Source organism: Dendrobates tinctorius, unplaced genomic scaffold (assembly GCF_039654945.1).
Source record: "Dendrobates tinctorius isolate UK_male_01 unplaced genomic scaffold, ASM3965494v1 ptg000016l, whole genome shotgun sequence".
NCBI classification, from domain to species: domain Eukaryota; kingdom Metazoa; phylum Chordata; class Amphibia; order Anura; family Dendrobatidae; genus Dendrobates; species Dendrobates tinctorius.
The window spans coordinates 20,101,034-20,119,785 of NW_027361684.1; the positions used below are offsets into that span (position 1 = coordinate 20,101,034).

The following is an 18,752-nucleotide window of genomic DNA, read 5'->3' on the forward strand; positions in this document are numbered from 1 at the left end:
TCGCTGAACACAGCCGAACGTCATTGGAGTCAATGGGAGTAGAAATGACTGAATATGCTCGGAGTCGATCATCAAACATAAATTTGGCACGAATATGGCACCAATCTGGCACGAATATGGCAAATTCAGATTCGGCGACCGATTCCGGACATATTCGCTCAACTCTAGTCATCAGTTCAAAAAAGTAAGACAGATGAAAACCACCGGAACGGTGACGCGGAAACAACAGGGAATTAGCCATTGAATATAAATAATACTTTTAACAACATTTTCTGCTTTTAAATTCTAAATACCCTTGTAATTTGTTTTGTGGTGGTGCTGTGGGGGGAAGTGAATGCTCAGCTATTTGATGGGGGTCCTCACAGCAGGACAATTTGGATTGAGTGTATTATAATCTGAATTTTAAATCCCTTGCTTGGGCCATTCCTGATATGTGTATCCCCTCTTTGTGAGCGTCTTCAATATTTGTTTATTTTTCATTGTTTTCAATTATTCTGTTACAAAGTTTCAAAGACTTATAAAATGTATTCTTTATCATTCAGCCTATGATTATTAGTAAAATCCACGCACTGCTTATAATGCAATCTATAAAACTTACCAGTGTCATCAGTGACTTTGATCGTTTTTGGCATGGATGGTAAAGAAATCTTCTTGTGACCCAAAATACAAGACACCATAGACGGGACCAAAGTGGAGCTAATAGTGGTAGATGAAAGACTCCCTGGAGCCACATCACGTAATGCACAATAACTGTGGAGCTGTATTAGTTTGTCCATTTCCGTTTCCAAAATTTCTAAGAAAAACATAAAGAAAAATTCAAGTCACACTTTTTTTTTAAATCAAAATTAGATGTCATAAATGCAACATCCATCATGTGCTGACAGCCAGAGTGTTAGGATTCTGAGTTCTGCCATACCTCTGCAGAGATCCAGATCCTCACATTTATCTCCAGAGGCCAAGTCCTTTACACCACCGTCTGAGCATGCTCACGGGACGAGCTCCTATTGGAGTTCGGGAGTCAGGTGCTCAGGTCCTGCTCTGAATTCTATTGGCTCCTCTGGGAGTTCTGGAGATTTCCAGTAGGTCCCGTACGCTATAAAAAGCGCGCATGGCTGTACCGCCATGCGCTAGTACGTATAGTCATACTTGCTGCTGTATGTTTGCTGATGGATGCATGGACTGGTGAAAGACTCATTTGAAACCCCCATTCCTTGGTTATTACGAATGTGTGTGTGGTTGAGTTAGAGACAGTATTAGCGCCAGCGCGCCATTGCTCCAGCGCTCAGCAGCTTAGCGTCTACATCTCGCCTGCCTCTTTGCGGTGTGTTATATGCGGCTCAGTTGTCGCCACGCAGCAGTAGCGATTTTTTTTCATGGACCGAATCCATGTATGAAAAAAAAAAGTAGTATGTACTAATTTCATTCAGATTCACCCTTTGAAGTCTATGGGTGTGCAGAAATAAACAGATCCCATATGAAGCCACAGTAAAACATCCATTTTTTATGGATACATTGCAATTTCTTTAACATTGGAAACTGTACATGGTCCTATAAATGGTTAATAGCTGCTGCTGTAAAAACGTATTGCACACGGATGGCACGTAAGAAAAAAATTGTCGGAGTTTTCTCACGTAAACCCGGTTTCAGGTTGAGGAGGCACATAGCGCTCGGTACACGAGTAGCAGGCATACGAGCTGCGTCTGACAAGTTGCTTCCTAAATGTTGCCCTGGCTTTCCGCTGCATCACTAGGAAAGATTTAGTACTGGCTTCCTTACTTTTAATGGCAGCATGGTTTCTGCAATTCTATGCAAACAAAAATTAAAGAGACTATGGCAGCAGGTTTTTGCTACCTTATCTGAGAGCAGCATAATATAGGCAAAGAGAAGCTGAATCCAACGATGTATCACTTAGACTACTGGGTGCAGCTGTTCTGAAACATTCAGAGCTTTTAGATTTAGAATGAAGCAGAGCTGAGAAAGCTAACCCCGCCCACACCAGGCTTTCTCTATAGACAATGAGCTGCTTATCACAGGGGGAGGGGGCGTTGCCAGACTAATGTAGTCCAGCAATATTAATCTTGTAGTGATAAATGTTTCACAGTTAGTAAACTACAGCACGCACTTTGACAAGTGACACATCCCTGAATTCTGTGTTTCAGCCTCTATCTCCAGCTGTCTTGAGATTAAATAGCAAAAACCTGCTGACAGATTCCCTTTAATTTCTAATGATGCAGGAGAAAGCCAATGCAACATTGAGGAAGTAGCTTTTCAGGGGCCCAAGAGGTAAAGGAGGCCCACTTCTACCTCTGTAAGGGGTCACAGAAACGGTTTATGCCCTAAACACATCCCGGTTCTGAATGTCTTACTTTGAAAAATAATGTTATGTACTTAATGCTGCTATATGTATATTATTGTTCAGGGAAATCATAGTAATTAAGTTAGCCCACTAGTGGGGGCATTTTAGCACACTTAGTTTAGGATAGGCAACTGTTAACTTAGGAGGGGCCAACTGTGGGTAAGCCAACAAGTTCGCAGCATTTTAGGCAGTAGGACCAGGGAGCCCAGACAGTCCAATAGGGCCTTAGAGCCCGGGCCACACAGTGGACCACATAACGTTCAAGCTAGGAGCCCAGTCGTTCAGGGCTTGGGACCCGAAGGCCCCAGCAGCAGAGGAATGCAGGGCAGCACCAATATGTGGCAGCTGACTACATGGGCTGATGCCCTTATGTCTGGGGTGAAATGGACAGGGAAATTCCTGAAGGTAGTTAAGCTGGACAGAAGGAACACTGCGGTAGCGGACAAGTCGGTATGACCTGGGAGCATTCTAGAAGAAGTGGGGAAAATCACAGGAACAGACAAAGATGCGTACTGTGATGTTCTCTGTGATGTTGCTGTAACTGAGCTGGACGTACTGCGAATGGATTCAAGTAAAATTGTGTTTGTTACAAGTTTAAACTGGACTCTGTCTCTCTTTGAATGGTACTGACAGGAGTGAACCCACCACAGATCAGAGGAGACCCTGGTGGTTCAGAAGGCATTAAAGAAGGTACATTGCAAAGAGGACATTGTATGCATGTGACGGGAGACCAGGGCGTGATTGAGCAATCTATGTCAGCCACGACTATGGCCCTAGCACCCCTCACACCTCCAAGGCAGGTGTAATTGTATGTTGGACTGCGAAGGGCCCACATGTTGTTCTTGCACCTGGGCCTCTTCTGTCTGCGTCCGATTCTGCTATAATATGGGACAAATGATTCAGCGAATCCTTTATAACATCTCACTTTCTTCAGTAGGGTCGTATATTACACAATACTTACTGAAATACTGTAATTTCTCCTGACATGTGGATTTCTCAAATCCGAGCTTCTTCTCCATTGATGATATGTCACAACCCAGATTGTTCACCAAATCCTCAGCGGCCGATGTTATTAGTAAAAGTTCTCTACTCATTTCGCTGTATTTAATTTTATATTTTTCTGTTGTTTCAGAAATGTTCTGCAATTTTTCCTGCAAGAATTTCACATAAGAAGAAGAGATATGAGTCGGTTTATCAATAGAAATGAGCTTCCTAACATGAGTCACAAATCCCTGGATTTTAGAATAGCAGGAAGAGTTTTTCACATGTTGTCATTGTCTGAACCACTCCCAAGAAAAAAAGCAGTATTGCGGTTTGTTAAGACTGTTGAGACTTTTTTTTTTTTTTTTTACCTTTGGTTGATATATTTTTACTTCTATGTATACAAGAAGGTAAAGACATCCAATATAAATCCAAAATGAAGAGGATTTAGATGCTAATTAATATATGTGCAACAAAAATAATATTTCTAAATGCAAATACCATTAACATCATGCAAAAAAAGGAACATTCAAAGGAAGCATCTGTCAGCACAAAATGACTGTTCAAACCAAGCACAGATGCTTAGTGCATCATTGTGATTTCATTTTTAGACTTGGATTTTTGGGTGATTTGGAATCCAGCCTTCAGATGCTCGATGAGTTTACGTCCAGTGATCATTGAAAGTCACTTTGTTCTAAACAAATGACACAATTAAAATCAGTAATGATTTTAAACTGGAATCTGAAGTGATTTAATGGTTATGTATGTGTTGTATACAGTAATATGAGTGACCATGGGGCAAACTAGTCATACACAATATGGTGACCGATACCACATACCATATGCTGTGCATCGTTTAAGTAAAGGCAGTCCTTGCCATCTAGAAAAAGGAATCTGTCAGCAGGTTTTTGCTATGTGTCATTTATTGGGCTGTGTGCTTTTGTTTTCATTCAATGAAGGTATCATCATCAGGAGATTATTAATGCCTGGACTACAGTGCACGCGAGCCCTGGTCTGACCACGACCCCTCCTCTGATAAGTAGCTCATTGTCAATAGTCAATGTACACAGAAAGCTGTGGTGTGGGCAGGGGGCAGCTTTCTGAGCTCTGCAACATGCTTCATCTAAGAACACTGATAGTTTACTGCATGCAGCAGTTGCAACACACAGTGATACAAAGATGAGGTAGCAAAAATCTGCTGACAGATTCCATTTAACCTTGTAATCTAATCTGGAAATACATAATTCAAATAGGGATTGGGAGAAACCTTGGAAGAAAAACTTCACCTATGAAATTATTCCGCTAATACAATTTGAAGATGGCACCTTTTTCTGGGCTAATGGAATAGGTCAGCAGTTTTTTTTTCTATTTAATCTGAGAGCATCATGATGTGGGGGCTGAGACACTGATTCCAAGGATGTGTCACTTAGCAGTGGGCTGTAGTTTCGATACAATCAGTATTTTATCAGGAGGAGATTATCATTAGATGACTAGCTGTAATGTGCAGGCCAGTCAGGCTAATCTGTGTAATCCCGCCCTCACCACTGATTGGCAGCTTGCTGACAATGTACAGTGTACAAAGGGATCAGCCAATCATGGGTGTGGGCGGGGTGATACAGAGCTCACTATTCTGACCACTGTTACACCTACAGCAGAAAAAGCAGGGATGCTGAATATCCAAATATCTACTAAGCCAGCATGGAGCTGTGTGTAGTGCGATAGCCACTTCCTTACATGTTTTACCATGTCACCTCTGTTTTAGGCCCTTCTTTTTATATGTTTTTAATTCCCCAATTATATAATTTATTAGCGGATATATTTAGACGGCATTAATGTCTGGCATTTTCTCTCCCCCCCTCTTTGATATACAATTTTGTGTATGATTCAGGCCCAGGATTTTGACTACATTTTTGCCCTGTATGATTACTACGTTGCACAATGCAAAATCTTGCAGCAGGATGTGGATGCTATAATAACCATCATCTGCATCAATCAACGGCCCCGGGGCTGGTATATCAGCAGTGGACATCAGCATGGACTAGCGTGACTGTATATAGGGCGCTGGATGCGGCACTACCAGGAAGGAATAGCTATCAGTATACAAAGGTGCTTTCTAATACAGATCTAATATCACTATAATGAAGCTTAAATCGGGCAATCATTTGTAGGTCTATGAGTGGTGGAAGGTAATGCGCTATTAAACCATCCAAAGAGCGGTCTGTGACAGACAAGCCACAATATCTGTTCCTTCTGAAAAAAACAAAGCATGATCCCGTCATATATTGAAATATCGGCATATCCATACCGTTCCATACTGACCCTGAGCAGTCTAGCAGTCTAGTTGGAGGGAAGAGACCCCAATAATCCTCCATAATAACAATCTCTTACCTCTAATTCCTTCTGCCTGACGAGTTGCTCATCCAACAGGTTTTTGTTGCAAGACTCCAAATTTAAAATTTCATCCTAGATGAACAATAAAAACAAGAAGAATGAGTAGATATTCACACAATGGCAGGAAGAGTCATAGAATGGTAGAGTTGGAAGGGACCTCCTGGGTCATCGTGTCCAACCCCCTGCTCAATGCAAGACTCACTAAACCATCTCAGACAGATGTCTGTCCAGCCTCTGTTTGAAGACTTCCATTGAAGGAGAACACACCACCTCTCGTGGCAGCCTGTTCCACTCATTGATCACCCTCATACACAAAAACAAAGTGAAAAAACCCCAATAGTGTTCCTGAAAGAGGTGACACTGGTCAGACAACTCTCACCTCAGAAGATTTGATGTCTTGTTTAATCTCTTCCACTTCATTATTCAGTTCGTTGACATATGTAAAAAGTGAGTACATTTTCATGTCGTTCAGCATATATCGTTTTGCCATCTTGTCGAGGTCTACATCCTGTTGTCCAAATATATGTCTTAGCCTCTCACAGATGGAGTTGTAGTTGTCAATGATTCCCTGGTTGTGCTTTTTCACTTCTTCAAGTCTTTTTCCTACAAAAAGATGTACTGTTAATTACTGAGCCAAGGCCTAGCATTGTATTGGCCTATTGGTCATTTTCAGTATTTTTCTCAATATTTTTCAGGCCTGTCTGAGATCTCTACTTGTAGAGTGGAGTTATAGGATCTACCAGAGGGGCACAGCAGCTGATATTTTATGCACTCTTAGTTTGGCTGGCCCTATAAAAGTAACCGCAGCGTCAGTTGTCCCATAATTACAACTTATCACCTATTCCGTTGCTTTATGAGGCAGCGATGCACTGCTGTTATCATGATCATGTGGGCAGATGATAATCAGTGATTTGGAGACAACATTTTAGAGGTTGTTCATTTGGAATATAAAAATGTAAATAACCAAAGAAGATTTAATTAAAAATACATTCCGAATTACTTCTAAAAAGCAAATCACACTCATTTTATCATACTCATTTTTAGAATTAAAATGGGCGCTGTTTTGTTATAATGACAGAAACTTGTCCTAGAATGTTTAAAAAAAACCTAGCCCTGGTTAAAAAGCGCTTTCTGATTGCAAGTGTTGATGAGATAGCTCTGCAAGGAAGGACTGAGACATTTTTTTCTTGCACAAAGAACTGTCTCTCTACAAATGTCATAGGTGCGAATGGTCCCTTAAATACTCAAAGAGAAAGAAACGTGTAGGGCGCAACGAGGGAGAGTGCAGGGCTTTTTTCATCCAGGGCTTGACGTGGACTGCCTTTATCTGGGCGGGAGCTTTATGGGAATGGGATGTCAGATCACATTAGCCCAATATAGGAATCTATAGGGTGATTCACTCTTTTTTTGTCTGAACCTTATTGACCAAAACAAAGAACCAAAGTGTCCTGGCTCCCGTCCATACTTGGCGTAACATCTGTATGGGTGAGAACGTTCCTTTGTCTAGATCTCTATATACACAATGAGTTACAGTATATGATGATGAAGGGATGTTTCACTGTCTAAGAACGTTAACCACATTGAAAATAGTTGACCACTGTCTCTATTATTTGTTATTACATTCATGTTAGGACTGTTAGACCACTGTCTTATTTACCTTATATTATGGCTCATTACAGCTTATGAGTTTATGATCAATGAATTTCTTTGGTGTCCTACCTGGATCACTGTCCGGGAATCTCATGATACAATATGATCAAGGCCACATGGGTCATTGAATGGGTCACTATCCTCTTAGTAGATTGATTCCAGGTGTGATTTTGTTCAATTCACATCTCAGGATTGGACTTTCATGACCTGTTTTCTGACCCTATGTTTCTATCAGCGTTTGATTATAAGATTAGACACTTTTGTATTCACCTTGTTTGAGATAGTATTTTGTTTATAGGCAGCATTTTTGTATTTTAAACAATTTAGTAAAAGTTATGTTTTATTCTACCTCTCACTACCTCATGACCTCACGCTGTCTTCATATTTGACCGTGAGTTGCAGTGTTAGGCCGGGGTCAGACTAGCGTATGGCATCCGATGCGATATGCTAATGACCCTCGGCTCCTGCTCTGCTGCGAGCGGGATCCGAGTGTCATGCTACTGTGCTCCGAGGCTCTCGCACAGAGAGGATAGGAGCACAGCTGCGGAGGAGGCGGAGAAATGAATTTCTCCATCTCTTCCATTCCCGGGGTCAGTGTATATTGCACAACACTCAGATGATATCCGAGTGATGTGCGCTGTGTGACTCGCACCCACAGGCTTATATGGGTGCGAGTGCGCCGAGACTCGGCCGAGTGTTGGTGACGAACGCAGCATGCGGTGATTTCTCTCGCCCATTGAATACGGCCAAGAAAAAAAGCGCTGATGTGAGCGGCCCCACAGATGAAGACTGGTTCGAGTACTATGCAATGTTTTATCGCACAGCACTCGTCCGTATTCATCTCTAGTGTGACCCCGGCTTTATGGTGGTATGCACTCCACCTTTTTTGCGGTGTTCTGTCAGGTTTTGATATAAATCAATCAAACATATGACGGACTATGCCTAACTTTACCTTGTCTCATTTTTTGCAGCTCCCTTTCCTTTGAAGAGCGATCAAACAATTTTGCTTCATTAAATTGCTGTTGCTTCTTCAGATGGTCGAGATATCTGTTAAGCTCTTCAATCTTTATATCATATTTTTTAGACTCTTTTTCTGCTGCGTCTTTAATGGTTAGGACATCTGTCTGGATATCAGTTCTATAAGATTATGACATAACACTTATTAGTTTGATAATTTAGTCCCACAAGTGCTGCGATTATAGTGATGGTGAAGTTCAGAAATATAAAGTTGAAAGGGGATCAAGATTACTAGTGCTGTTCACCTGGGAAAATAGCCCAGACTTGGTGGATAGCTTTCCCGTTCTCAAAGGTTTTGCACAGTGGTGCACACTCCAGGTTGAAGGCTTTATGACCATGGAGTCTGCGCTAGTCTGCAAAACCCCATGGGCAAAGAAAAGCTTCCAATGGAGTCCAGGCTATTTTTCAAGGCTATCAGTGCAAGTAATGTTATTCCCCTTTCCACTATCCATTCAATTATTCATCGTATCAACATGGACAAATCGGAATTAGACCCAGAGCAGCGGTCTCCATACTGTGTAAGGCCCCCTTCACTTGTCTACTTAAACAAACATAGCAAGAGACAATCCGTTTTTACTTTCTGGGTGGTTTTCTGTTGGCCATGTGTACTTGTGTGCCATCCATGTGCCATCCATGTGTACTTGTGTGCCATCCATGTGCCATCCATGTGTACTTGTGTGCCATCCGTGTGCCATCCATGTGTACTTGTGTACCATCTGGGTCCTGTCCGTATGCCATCTGTGTGACATGTACCGGAATAAAATGCATTCTGGAAATTATTGTGTTTTATGTGTTAAAAATGTGTAAAGATAATAGATAGATACTAAATAGATAAACAGATAGATAAATAGATTGATAGAAAAATATATATATCCATCAGATATATAATTTCACAATCCCACAACAAATTATCAAATTGCATCCTTTAGTGCTTTGCATATGGAGTTCATTGTACAGTTTTGTATTAACCTAATAAACAAATAAAAACAACGTGGGGTCCCCCCATTTTTGATAGCCAGCAAATGTAAAGCAGACAGCAAAGAGCTTTTATTATCAGGCTGGAAAGGTCCATAGTTATTGGTCCCTCCTCAGTCTAAAAATATCAGCCACAACCGCCCCAAAAGTGGAGCATCACATGAGATGCCCTATTTCTGGCGGTTCGCCTTGCCTCTTCCCGATGCCCTGGTGCATTGGAAATTGGGCTAATGGTGCTTGGGGTTGTTGTCAGGTGAGATTTGTCCAAAAACACACCTGACATGAAAACATGGTGCTGGTAATGGAGAGGTGTCTATCATACACCCCCATTACTGACCCAGGAAAAAAGGAAACACACACAAAAAAATTCTTTATGGAAATAAACACTCCGAGACATTTTCCCTGGTTCAACACTTTAAAAAAAATGTTCCCATGCAAGTCCGACGTAGTCCAAGCGAGTCCAATGAAGTCCAGTGAATCCTCCGTACAAACCTATGTATCCTCGTTCTGACGCTCCATAGGCTTTGCAAACATCCACTTCTAGGTACGCAGTGTTGTGCGAGACCCGGTGATACTGAAGAGTGGTGATGTCAGTAACATTCTCCTGTGAGGGTGAATGAGTGACAGTGTCTCTGTTTTATTTCTCTGTGTTTTGTGTATATGTTCTTTTCAGGTTTCTCTTCGCTGAACTACGTTGCACCGCGTGGGATTTTTTAAAAAATTTAATAAAATGGTGAACCAGGGAAAGTGTCGGAGTGTTTATTTAAATAAAGTATTTATTTTTTGTTTCTTTTTAATTCCTGGGTTAGTAATGGGGGTGTCTGATAGACAACTCTCCATTACTAACACCAGGGCTTGATGTCAGCTGTGTTTTTGGACATTTCACAGCTGATATCAACCCCAAGCCCCATTACCCTGATTGCCACCAGAGAATCAGGAAGAGCCAAGACGAAGGCAAAACACCAAAATTGGAGTATCTCGTGTGATGCGCCACTTCTGGGGTGGATGTGTGACAGTATTTTTAGGCAGGGAAGGAATCAAGAATCATGAACGTTCCTAGCCTGAAAATATCAGCTCAAAGCTGACTGCTTTACCCAACGTGTTTTTTTTTCCATTTATTTAATTATTTATTAGGTTAATACAAAGCTGTACAATAAACACTACATGCAAGGCACTAAAGGGTGCAATTTTATAATGTGTCATGGGGTTGTGGAATTATACATATGACGGATATCTATCTATTATCTTTGCACATCTTTAACACATAAAAAACAGTAATTTCAATTCTGCATTCTATTCCAGTACATGTCACATGGACCCATAGACTTTTATTGGTCTATGTCATCTGAGCTGCCAGTACAAAATGGACATGTCTGCATGTGCGTAACACGGATGTGAGCAGCCACATAGGTTATAATGGGTACATGTGGATACGTGTCTCCGGTAAGTATGAAAATGGATGCCACACGTACCGGAAACACATACATGTGAAGGGGGCCTTAGAGAAACTCCAGCTCAGGTTAACTCTTATAAAGACAGTGTTACGAACAACAATTCTTTTTAAGATCTTACACATGAGCTCGCGCTATGTGTCTTTTGTCTTTTCTATTTTCCATCATGGGTGCTGTGAGACACCAGGCCACCCGCCCTGCTGGTGCATTGTCGCTGTGATGGTGGTTAGCGCACAACTCCGCTCCTTTAAGGCGATAAAACTTAGTACTCACTAAGGGTCGCCGTGACGTGGCAGTGGGCGCCATACAGTCTGATCAGCATGTTAAGCTAAGAACCTAGCGGCATTAGATCAATGTATGATTTTTTGGAGGTGCTGTCCATGCTCTTTTTTTTTAGCAGATAGAGGTCACTTACTTTTCATTATGCATGGACGTGATCTTCTCTTGCATGTTCTCGGTGAGGGCCTTCTGATGGGTAATCTTCTGGTGCATTTTATCAATCAGGTACTGATATTTTGCTTTCTTGAAGCGCAGATGATTAATACTCTCCTTGAGTTTTTCATTTTCAGTTTTGATCACATTAAAACTTTGAGTAACCTGTGTTAAGATACATCACAATATTCTAATTGATTGTTCACACTTTATGAATAACCAAAAGTTTGGTCTCAAAAGTAAGGTTTTTCCCATATATCGTTGAGTTTGCTGGCCTTAAACTCTATCCGCATTTCTTAATTTGCTTCTGTTAGAGGAGCTTTCCAGATACATCACATACATTGTACACCTCTGACAACAGCATCAAACATATAGCATAGAGTGCAATACATAAGCCTTTAGCTCCCATTGTAAAAAATGGTATACTGTGCAGTGTCCATTTTTCTGCCATGTTCCTAGATGTGGGATAGCGGAATCTGGTACTCTTTTCCGTATGGACTTGTAATGTGACTTCATAGAAATAACGTTAACATAGCTTTAACAATTAATACATAACACTGGGGGACATGGAAAGAAATAGCCACAGCACATACGACATACATCATAAATGCAATTTCTTTTCCGAGGAGATACTGGATGGCCTGACACCAATGGACAGCACCAGAATAAATACTAAGTCACAGAGCTTCAACTCAGGGTGGACTAATGTCATGGTGCTGTCAGCTCTACTCATTTCTGTTCCCCGGGAACCGTCCCAGCAGGAACTAAACCATAACTCAATAATGAAGGGTCAACATATCTATGTAATGCTATCTCCATTACCCAAGGCCATCCTCGACCTCTTCATCTCCTGCTGCTATGACATGATATTAAACAACCAAAGACCATCACATTACCGCCAGAATTTATATGATAGCAGAAGAAAAGGGGCATAACATAAGGACTGATGGTTCACTGTTCCTCGATCCACAAGGTAAGATGAAGATCCACAGTTCCTCCTTTTCATTTTAAGGTACCTCAGATACCCCCACCCCCTTTCACATAACTTCCTATGCGTTCCTAAACAGAATCTCATCCCAAGCGACCTAAACTCAAACCCCACGCTCCCTAACTTTCTTTTGTGGATATACAAAAATAACTATTAATCCTTTCCTAGCTGAAATAGCTATTAACCTTTTTCTTGCCTCCTCCTTTAAATCCCTGTGATGTCCGGGCCTACACTTTAGCTATGTCCGTTGCAGCCCTATCTAGGGCGTAATATATTTAGACTACATTAAACACTATATTGTTGGGATTCACTCTCTCTGGTAGGCATTAACCATTAGGAGTTAGGTAGCATTCACACAGACAATGAAGCTTTTGTCTCTCTCAGCTACAGTTCACATTTTGGCTTATCACTCACCAGCAGCACGCTTGACTCTGCTTCACCCAGCAGACTGAGCCTCCCTCAGGAGACTGACACTCCATGAAGCTACTTCCTTTTTTTTAGCAAAACCCCACAGGTGTATCTACACAGACACTGCAGAGCTGGGATTTAAACCTGTCCTTCCCAGCTATGCTATATATAGACAAGGGTTGTAGAGGTTATGGGATTGCCAGACAGCCCTTGGTGTAGGCAGAGCAGACCATATGCTGGGAGTACAGTGTGAGAAGAGAAGGGATACATACGTGTTGCAGTTCATTTTCCAGCTGAACAGTACGTCCTTGTGAGGTTTTAGTGTTGGACATTGCCTTTTTCTGTTGTACAATTTCTTCTTCTTTTTCTTTTATCTGTAATAAATTATCGTAAATTAGAGTTAACATGTTGCATTTGGCCTGTGAATAGGTGATTACTGGTTGTTAAATAAAGGTGACACGTGCCAGAGACATTTGCCAAAGCAAAGTGTGTTCATTGGGGAAAGAGGGCACATTCTCTTTTATATTAATGTGCCCTCTCCTTCCACTGTTCATGTAAAGCTTCTTGTAGCCTCCCGTCCATCCATTATAGCCTTACTGCTGCAATGTTTCAGTGTCCAGTATCTGCCCCTAAAAACTCCCTTCCTGCAGAATATGGGCACATTGATGCATGCCGAACGCAGCCGTTAAACGACCGCTGATCGGCTGATGCAGGCCAATTGGTCACTTAGTAGCCTGTTTAGACCACACTTCTACATGTACAGAACAATAGTCAATAGTTTGATCGTTCTGTGTACATACAGTATAACATCATTAGAAAAGTAGCACATGTCCTGTTTGCACAGCATGGTATGATGCCCAAAACAGTAATTTTACTGTTTACCTAAAATTCATTGTAAATAGCAAACGAGTGTTTTGATCATTAGTTGGGTGATCAGGAGCCTGTTTAGATCGGCCGATAATCAGGTACACTAGTTATACGATCGTTGGCATGCCTCAAAACAGTGTTTTGCTTGCTTGTAATGTGTTCTGTATCTATGTGTGTTACGTTTGCTGTGACATGTATAAGTTTGGGCACCCCTGATCAAAATTACTGTTATTGTGAACAATTAAGCAAGTTGGAGATGAAATGATCTCTAAAAGGGCTAAAGTTAAAGATGACACATTGTATTTCAGGCAAATATATATATATATTTTCACATTTTACATTTTAAAATTACAAAGTGGAAAACGGGCTGATGCAAAAGGTTTGGTTCCCTGCATGGCTAGTACCTAGTAGCACCCCCTTTTGCAAGTATCACAGTTGGTAAACGTATTTTGTAGCCAACCAAGAGTCTTTCAGTTCTTGTTTGAGGGATTTTCATCCATTCTTCCTTGGAAAATTCTTCCAGTTCTGTGAGATTCCTGGGTCGTCCTGTGTGCACTGCTATTTTGAGGTCTAGCCACAGATTTTCATTGATGTTCAGATCCGGGGACTGTGAGGGCAATTGTAAAACTGTCAGCTTGCGCCTTTGAGGTAGTCTCTTGCGCCTTTTGATGTGTGTTTAGGATCATTATCCATTGGTAGAGGCCATCCTCTTTTCAACTTCAGTTTTTTTTTTTACAGATGATGTTATGATCTAGAATTTGTTGAAATTTCATTTAATCCATTTTTCCCTCTATCCATGAAATGTTCCCTGTGCTATTGGCTACAATACAGCCCCAAAGCATGATTGATCCACCCCATGCTTAATGGCTGGTGAGATGTTATTTTCCTGAATTTCTGTGCCTTTATTTCCACACATATCTTTGATCAGGCCAAAAAGTACTATTTTAACCGGTCCACAGGACTGGTTTCCAAAATGCATCAGGCTTGCTTAGATGTTCTTTTGCATACTTATGGTGAGGATGCAGGAGAGGTTTTCTTCTGATGACTCTTCCATGAAGTTCATATTTGTGCCGGTGTCTCAGAAAGGTAGAACAAAGTACCACAACTCCAGATTCTGATATATATTTCAAAGGTCTTTTGCAGTCAAACGGGGATCTGATTTGCCTGATTTGATTTAGCTTGGTCTTCCAGACCTTATCCTAACCTCCACTACTCCTCTTAACTGCCATTTCTTAAAGGGTATCTGTCACCAGTTTTGTGATATATTAGCTAAAAATATTGCCCTATTCAGTGTCTGCTATGCATTCCCTACATCCTTACAGAACCCCCTGACTCCCCTTGTATACTCATGAACACGTTTTTTAATGTCTCCCGCTCTGTATGGTAATCTTTTCAATCTGGTCCAAAGGGCATGGTTTTGGGACTCTACATTACTCCCATTGGCTGTTGCTCGCTGTCCTACTGCATGGATAACACCTCTTGCGCCGTGTGACATCTTGCGCCTGCTCAGAAATATTACATTTCGCGCTGCGCAATACACTTTGCTCAACTGCGGGCAAAGCCGAAAAACAGAAATGTGCATGCGCTGGCAAATGTAGTTCCTGTTCATGTTATGTTTAATAACATTTTGAACTGAGGAAAGGGCAACTTGAAAATGCTTTCTTATCTTCTTATAGCCTTCTCCTGCTTTGTGGGCCTCCACCATTTTCAGAGTACTAGGCAGCTGCGTAGAAGGACCCATGGCTGCTGTTTTTGGCACAAGGTTAGAGGAGGTTGGGTTTTTATAAAGATGGGAAACTTGAATCACCTGCCCTTTCATAACGATGATAGCAAACAAGCCATAACCCTATCAAGCTAATTAAGGTCTGAAACCTTGGTCAAAGTTATTTGAGCACACACATCTCCACGGGTGCCTAAACTTTTGCATTTCCCTTTTTAAAGGTAAAAAAATGACAATATATTTTTTTGCCTAAAATACAAAGGAAATGTGTAATCTTTAACTTTAGGCCTTTTAGAGATTATTTCATATTCAACTTGCTTAACTGTTCATGTTAACAGTAAATGTGACCAGGGGTGCCCAAACTTTTACATGTCACTGTACATGTACACAGTTTCAAACATTTTACATCATTTTAGGCACATGTCGGCTTTCATAGGAAATGGTTAATGCTATGGTATGTGGTCATTCTGTGTACAGCTAGTTATTGTCATGAGATCATCATATTGATCATGAATCAGATACGGACTGCACAATTACAGCCAGGTATGTTTTACTCCAAAACGCTGCAGTGTTTCCGAATACACTCGGAATTAAAAGCCGGCAGTAACTATGGGACTGATTCATCAAGCATAGCACTCGCTCACAAAACGCCGATCATGGTGGAACACAAAAGGAGCCTTATTCATGAAGAGGACAATGCCCCTTAATGAATTTAGCGCTTCTTCTCAGTGACATGTGCCTCTGTGTGCCGCGCCACAAATGAGGGCATTTTTGATGAATTGGGCGGGAGGGTGTTGCCAATACCATCCTGGCTCCTTCTCAGCTCCTCCAATTTTGGCATGGCTGATTCAAATTGACGTGAAAACTTGCACAACATTTTTGTGACTTTTCAACACTTTTTACAAATTTTTGTGACTGTGATGACTCGGCCTCTATGGATGTTGACTGACTAGTCCATGGCAAGTTTCCAGCCACCTTCTCCCTATTCCACTTGTCATTCAAAGAGACTGGGGAGGGCGAAGGTGGTCAGGGTCCATATTGGTTTAGTCAGTTGAGTCACAGTCCTTGGACGGCTTTTTAAAGTGTGTATAATCTGAATTACCGCAACATTTTAGACAAAACCATAATTGGCTGCAATCGCGCAGTCGGCGTCTGAGTCTGTGGTTCGGGCAGCATGATCCTCATGACAGGTTTCCATTACAGTAATAAACAATAGCACACACTACCTTCATGTTCAGGTCACTTATCAGTTTCTTCTGCTCTTCTACAAGACGGTTATGTTGGTCTTGCGCTTCTGCCAGTTCACAAAGCTTTTTGGCGTTCTCTTGATCTTTCAGAATACATTGCTGAGATCCTCTGCACAATTTGGAAAGTTCCATTGCTTTCTGTTGCTCCTTCAGCAGATTTATTTCAGTTCTATAATAATACAATGTTTTGGTCATTTGTATAAATATACTGTTATATGTGATGACTGATGCTCGGTTCACATCGGAGTCAGAGGCTTTGTCTGCATCATGCATCACAGACTCCTTATAAAGACGGCAGAAACAAGAGTGCAGAATGATGGGCTATTTAGTTCTGGGGGGCAGACACTACAATCCAAGTCTAGTGACCCCATTGTAGCCAATTGGGACAGTTGGATGCCAACAGTGTCTGTCATGTGATGCTGCGGCTAATCACTGATTGCAGTAGACATGTCTGTCCATACAGAGCAGGAAGTATAGAGACCCAGCCAATCACTGCAGTCACGCTTCCCTTGTCTTCAAAAAGTACCTAACCTGGTGGAGACCATGGAAGTATTGGCGTGGGGAACTAAGTGTTCTCTTACTATGTTATATGACCTGCCATCCCCATCAGTCATATGGATGCAATAGAAGGTGGTTCTCACCTGGGACCAGGGCCGGACTGGCCATCTGGCAAATGCCAGAAGAGCCTGACTGGTGGTGGGCCACCTTGCCTGCTATGATGTTAACAGAATCAGTGTTCTCAAGACACCCATACTGTTAAGAGTTGTGACGGAGGTATCATTAGAAATATTGGTCTTGTAGTAAATCTTGCTTTCCTCCACACAGGGTAAGATTAGTAAAATATCCCATCTGGTGCTTGGGGACGAGGACAACATGGGCCTGTGTGTTTTCAAATGCCAGGGCTGAATTTCAGCCCCAGTCCGTACCTGCCTGGGACTCTGTGACCAAGAACAGAAGTCCAGTCATCCATCAATATCATTGGCAAGTTTATTTGAATGAGCAGAATGTAATGCTATATGTCTCCTAGATGTTCTCTTTAGGATCACACCAGACCTCACCTCTGGAAATTCGAGAGGCCAGGATCAGCTCATTTTTCTTAAATGGTTGTCTTAATGAGACAACTCTTCTATAATAGTACAATACATGAGAAGGACCTGATATTGAGGCACATTTCCAGATTTCATCACAATCTAGCATTGTTCTTGAGACTGAAGATTATTCCCCTATTTAAAACAATTGGGGAATTTTAATAAGGGCTTAAGTTTTTTTAAGCAAACGTGCACATTTTATGATTTTTGTTTTACCCTATCGACTTTTCTAATCTGATGACAAAATTTGGGGGTTTTAGTGGGAAAGGAGAGGCCTCAACATCCCAAAAGATTTACTATATTCTCTCCAGAAACTGACTTAAATGATGTCACATGTGACATATCTGGCTCCATAGAGATATCACTGTTATCCAAATTCCCACAAAAGTGTCTAATCTCAGAAGAAGAAGTTGATTTTATATATAGAATTGATCTACAATGTCTGTGAAACGGAGACAATCAAACTTACTGCTGACTAAGAAGATGATGTTCTGTCTGCTTTCTGAAGGACGCTTTCATGATCTCAGCCACTCTATAATGATCTTCTAATATTTTTAAATCCCTTTCTGTGGGTTCGGCATCTTTATTCTTACCAAGGCTTGGTAAGTGCCAGTTGAGCTTCTTCTCCATTTGTATCTTTGAATGCTGGATATGAAATGAATATAGGAGTTGTTATCAATTTGCATAAGAAAAAAAACTTAAAGAATCAACACTGCGTCCTCCGCCGGTCTGGTGGGACCAACATAAAAGAGGGACTTCTCGTGAGTGATTCAGCCAATCACTGAGCGCTGAACAGCTGCAATGCTCATATTTAAGGCCCACAAACATATTAGACTAATGTTGGCTGAACCCGCCTAATGTATATGGGGGACTTCCAAGTCCTCACAGAAGATGATGACAAACAACAACAGAAAAGTCTGGCCCTCACTTGTAAGTCTTTTTCTTGCCTAGACACAAAAACCATCTACTCCGAGTGACAATTGGAATTGATATTCCGACGATGATGTCGGAAGAGAAGGATCCGACATGTCAGATTTCCAACAACTGATCCTTTTATTTTTTAAGCCACCATCAGAGGAGTCTGGCATTCATTCTCTCATAAAGAACACAGAAGAGATCTACGGAGCTGAACGTTCCTGTGTATGGTGAACTCGGGAGAGATAGCTGATGGCCGAACGATC

The 18,752-nt window shown here is 41.5% G+C and overlaps 1 protein-coding gene across 10 annotated transcripts in view; it reads right to left on the reverse strand.

The window, feature by feature from the left end:
- Nucleotides 1-18,752, reverse strand: part of LOC141080387 (uncharacterized) — a 382,167-nt gene that overhangs the window by 141,399 nt on the left and 222,016 nt on the right. For 9 of the 10 annotated variants that reach the window (XM_073565553.1, XM_073565554.1, XM_073565552.1 and 6 more), the window contains one exon: nt 599-793. In XM_073565553.1, coding sequence (XP_073421654.1) covers nt 599-793 — 195 coding nt within the window. Of the gene's footprint in view, nt 1-598; nt 794-3,317; nt 3,508-5,725; nt 5,801-6,107; nt 6,332-8,330; nt 8,516-11,236; nt 11,419-12,921; nt 13,024-16,462; nt 16,653-18,040; nt 18,217-18,752 lie in introns of all 10 variants that reach the window. The other variant, XM_073565562.1, reaches the window with a different exon arrangement.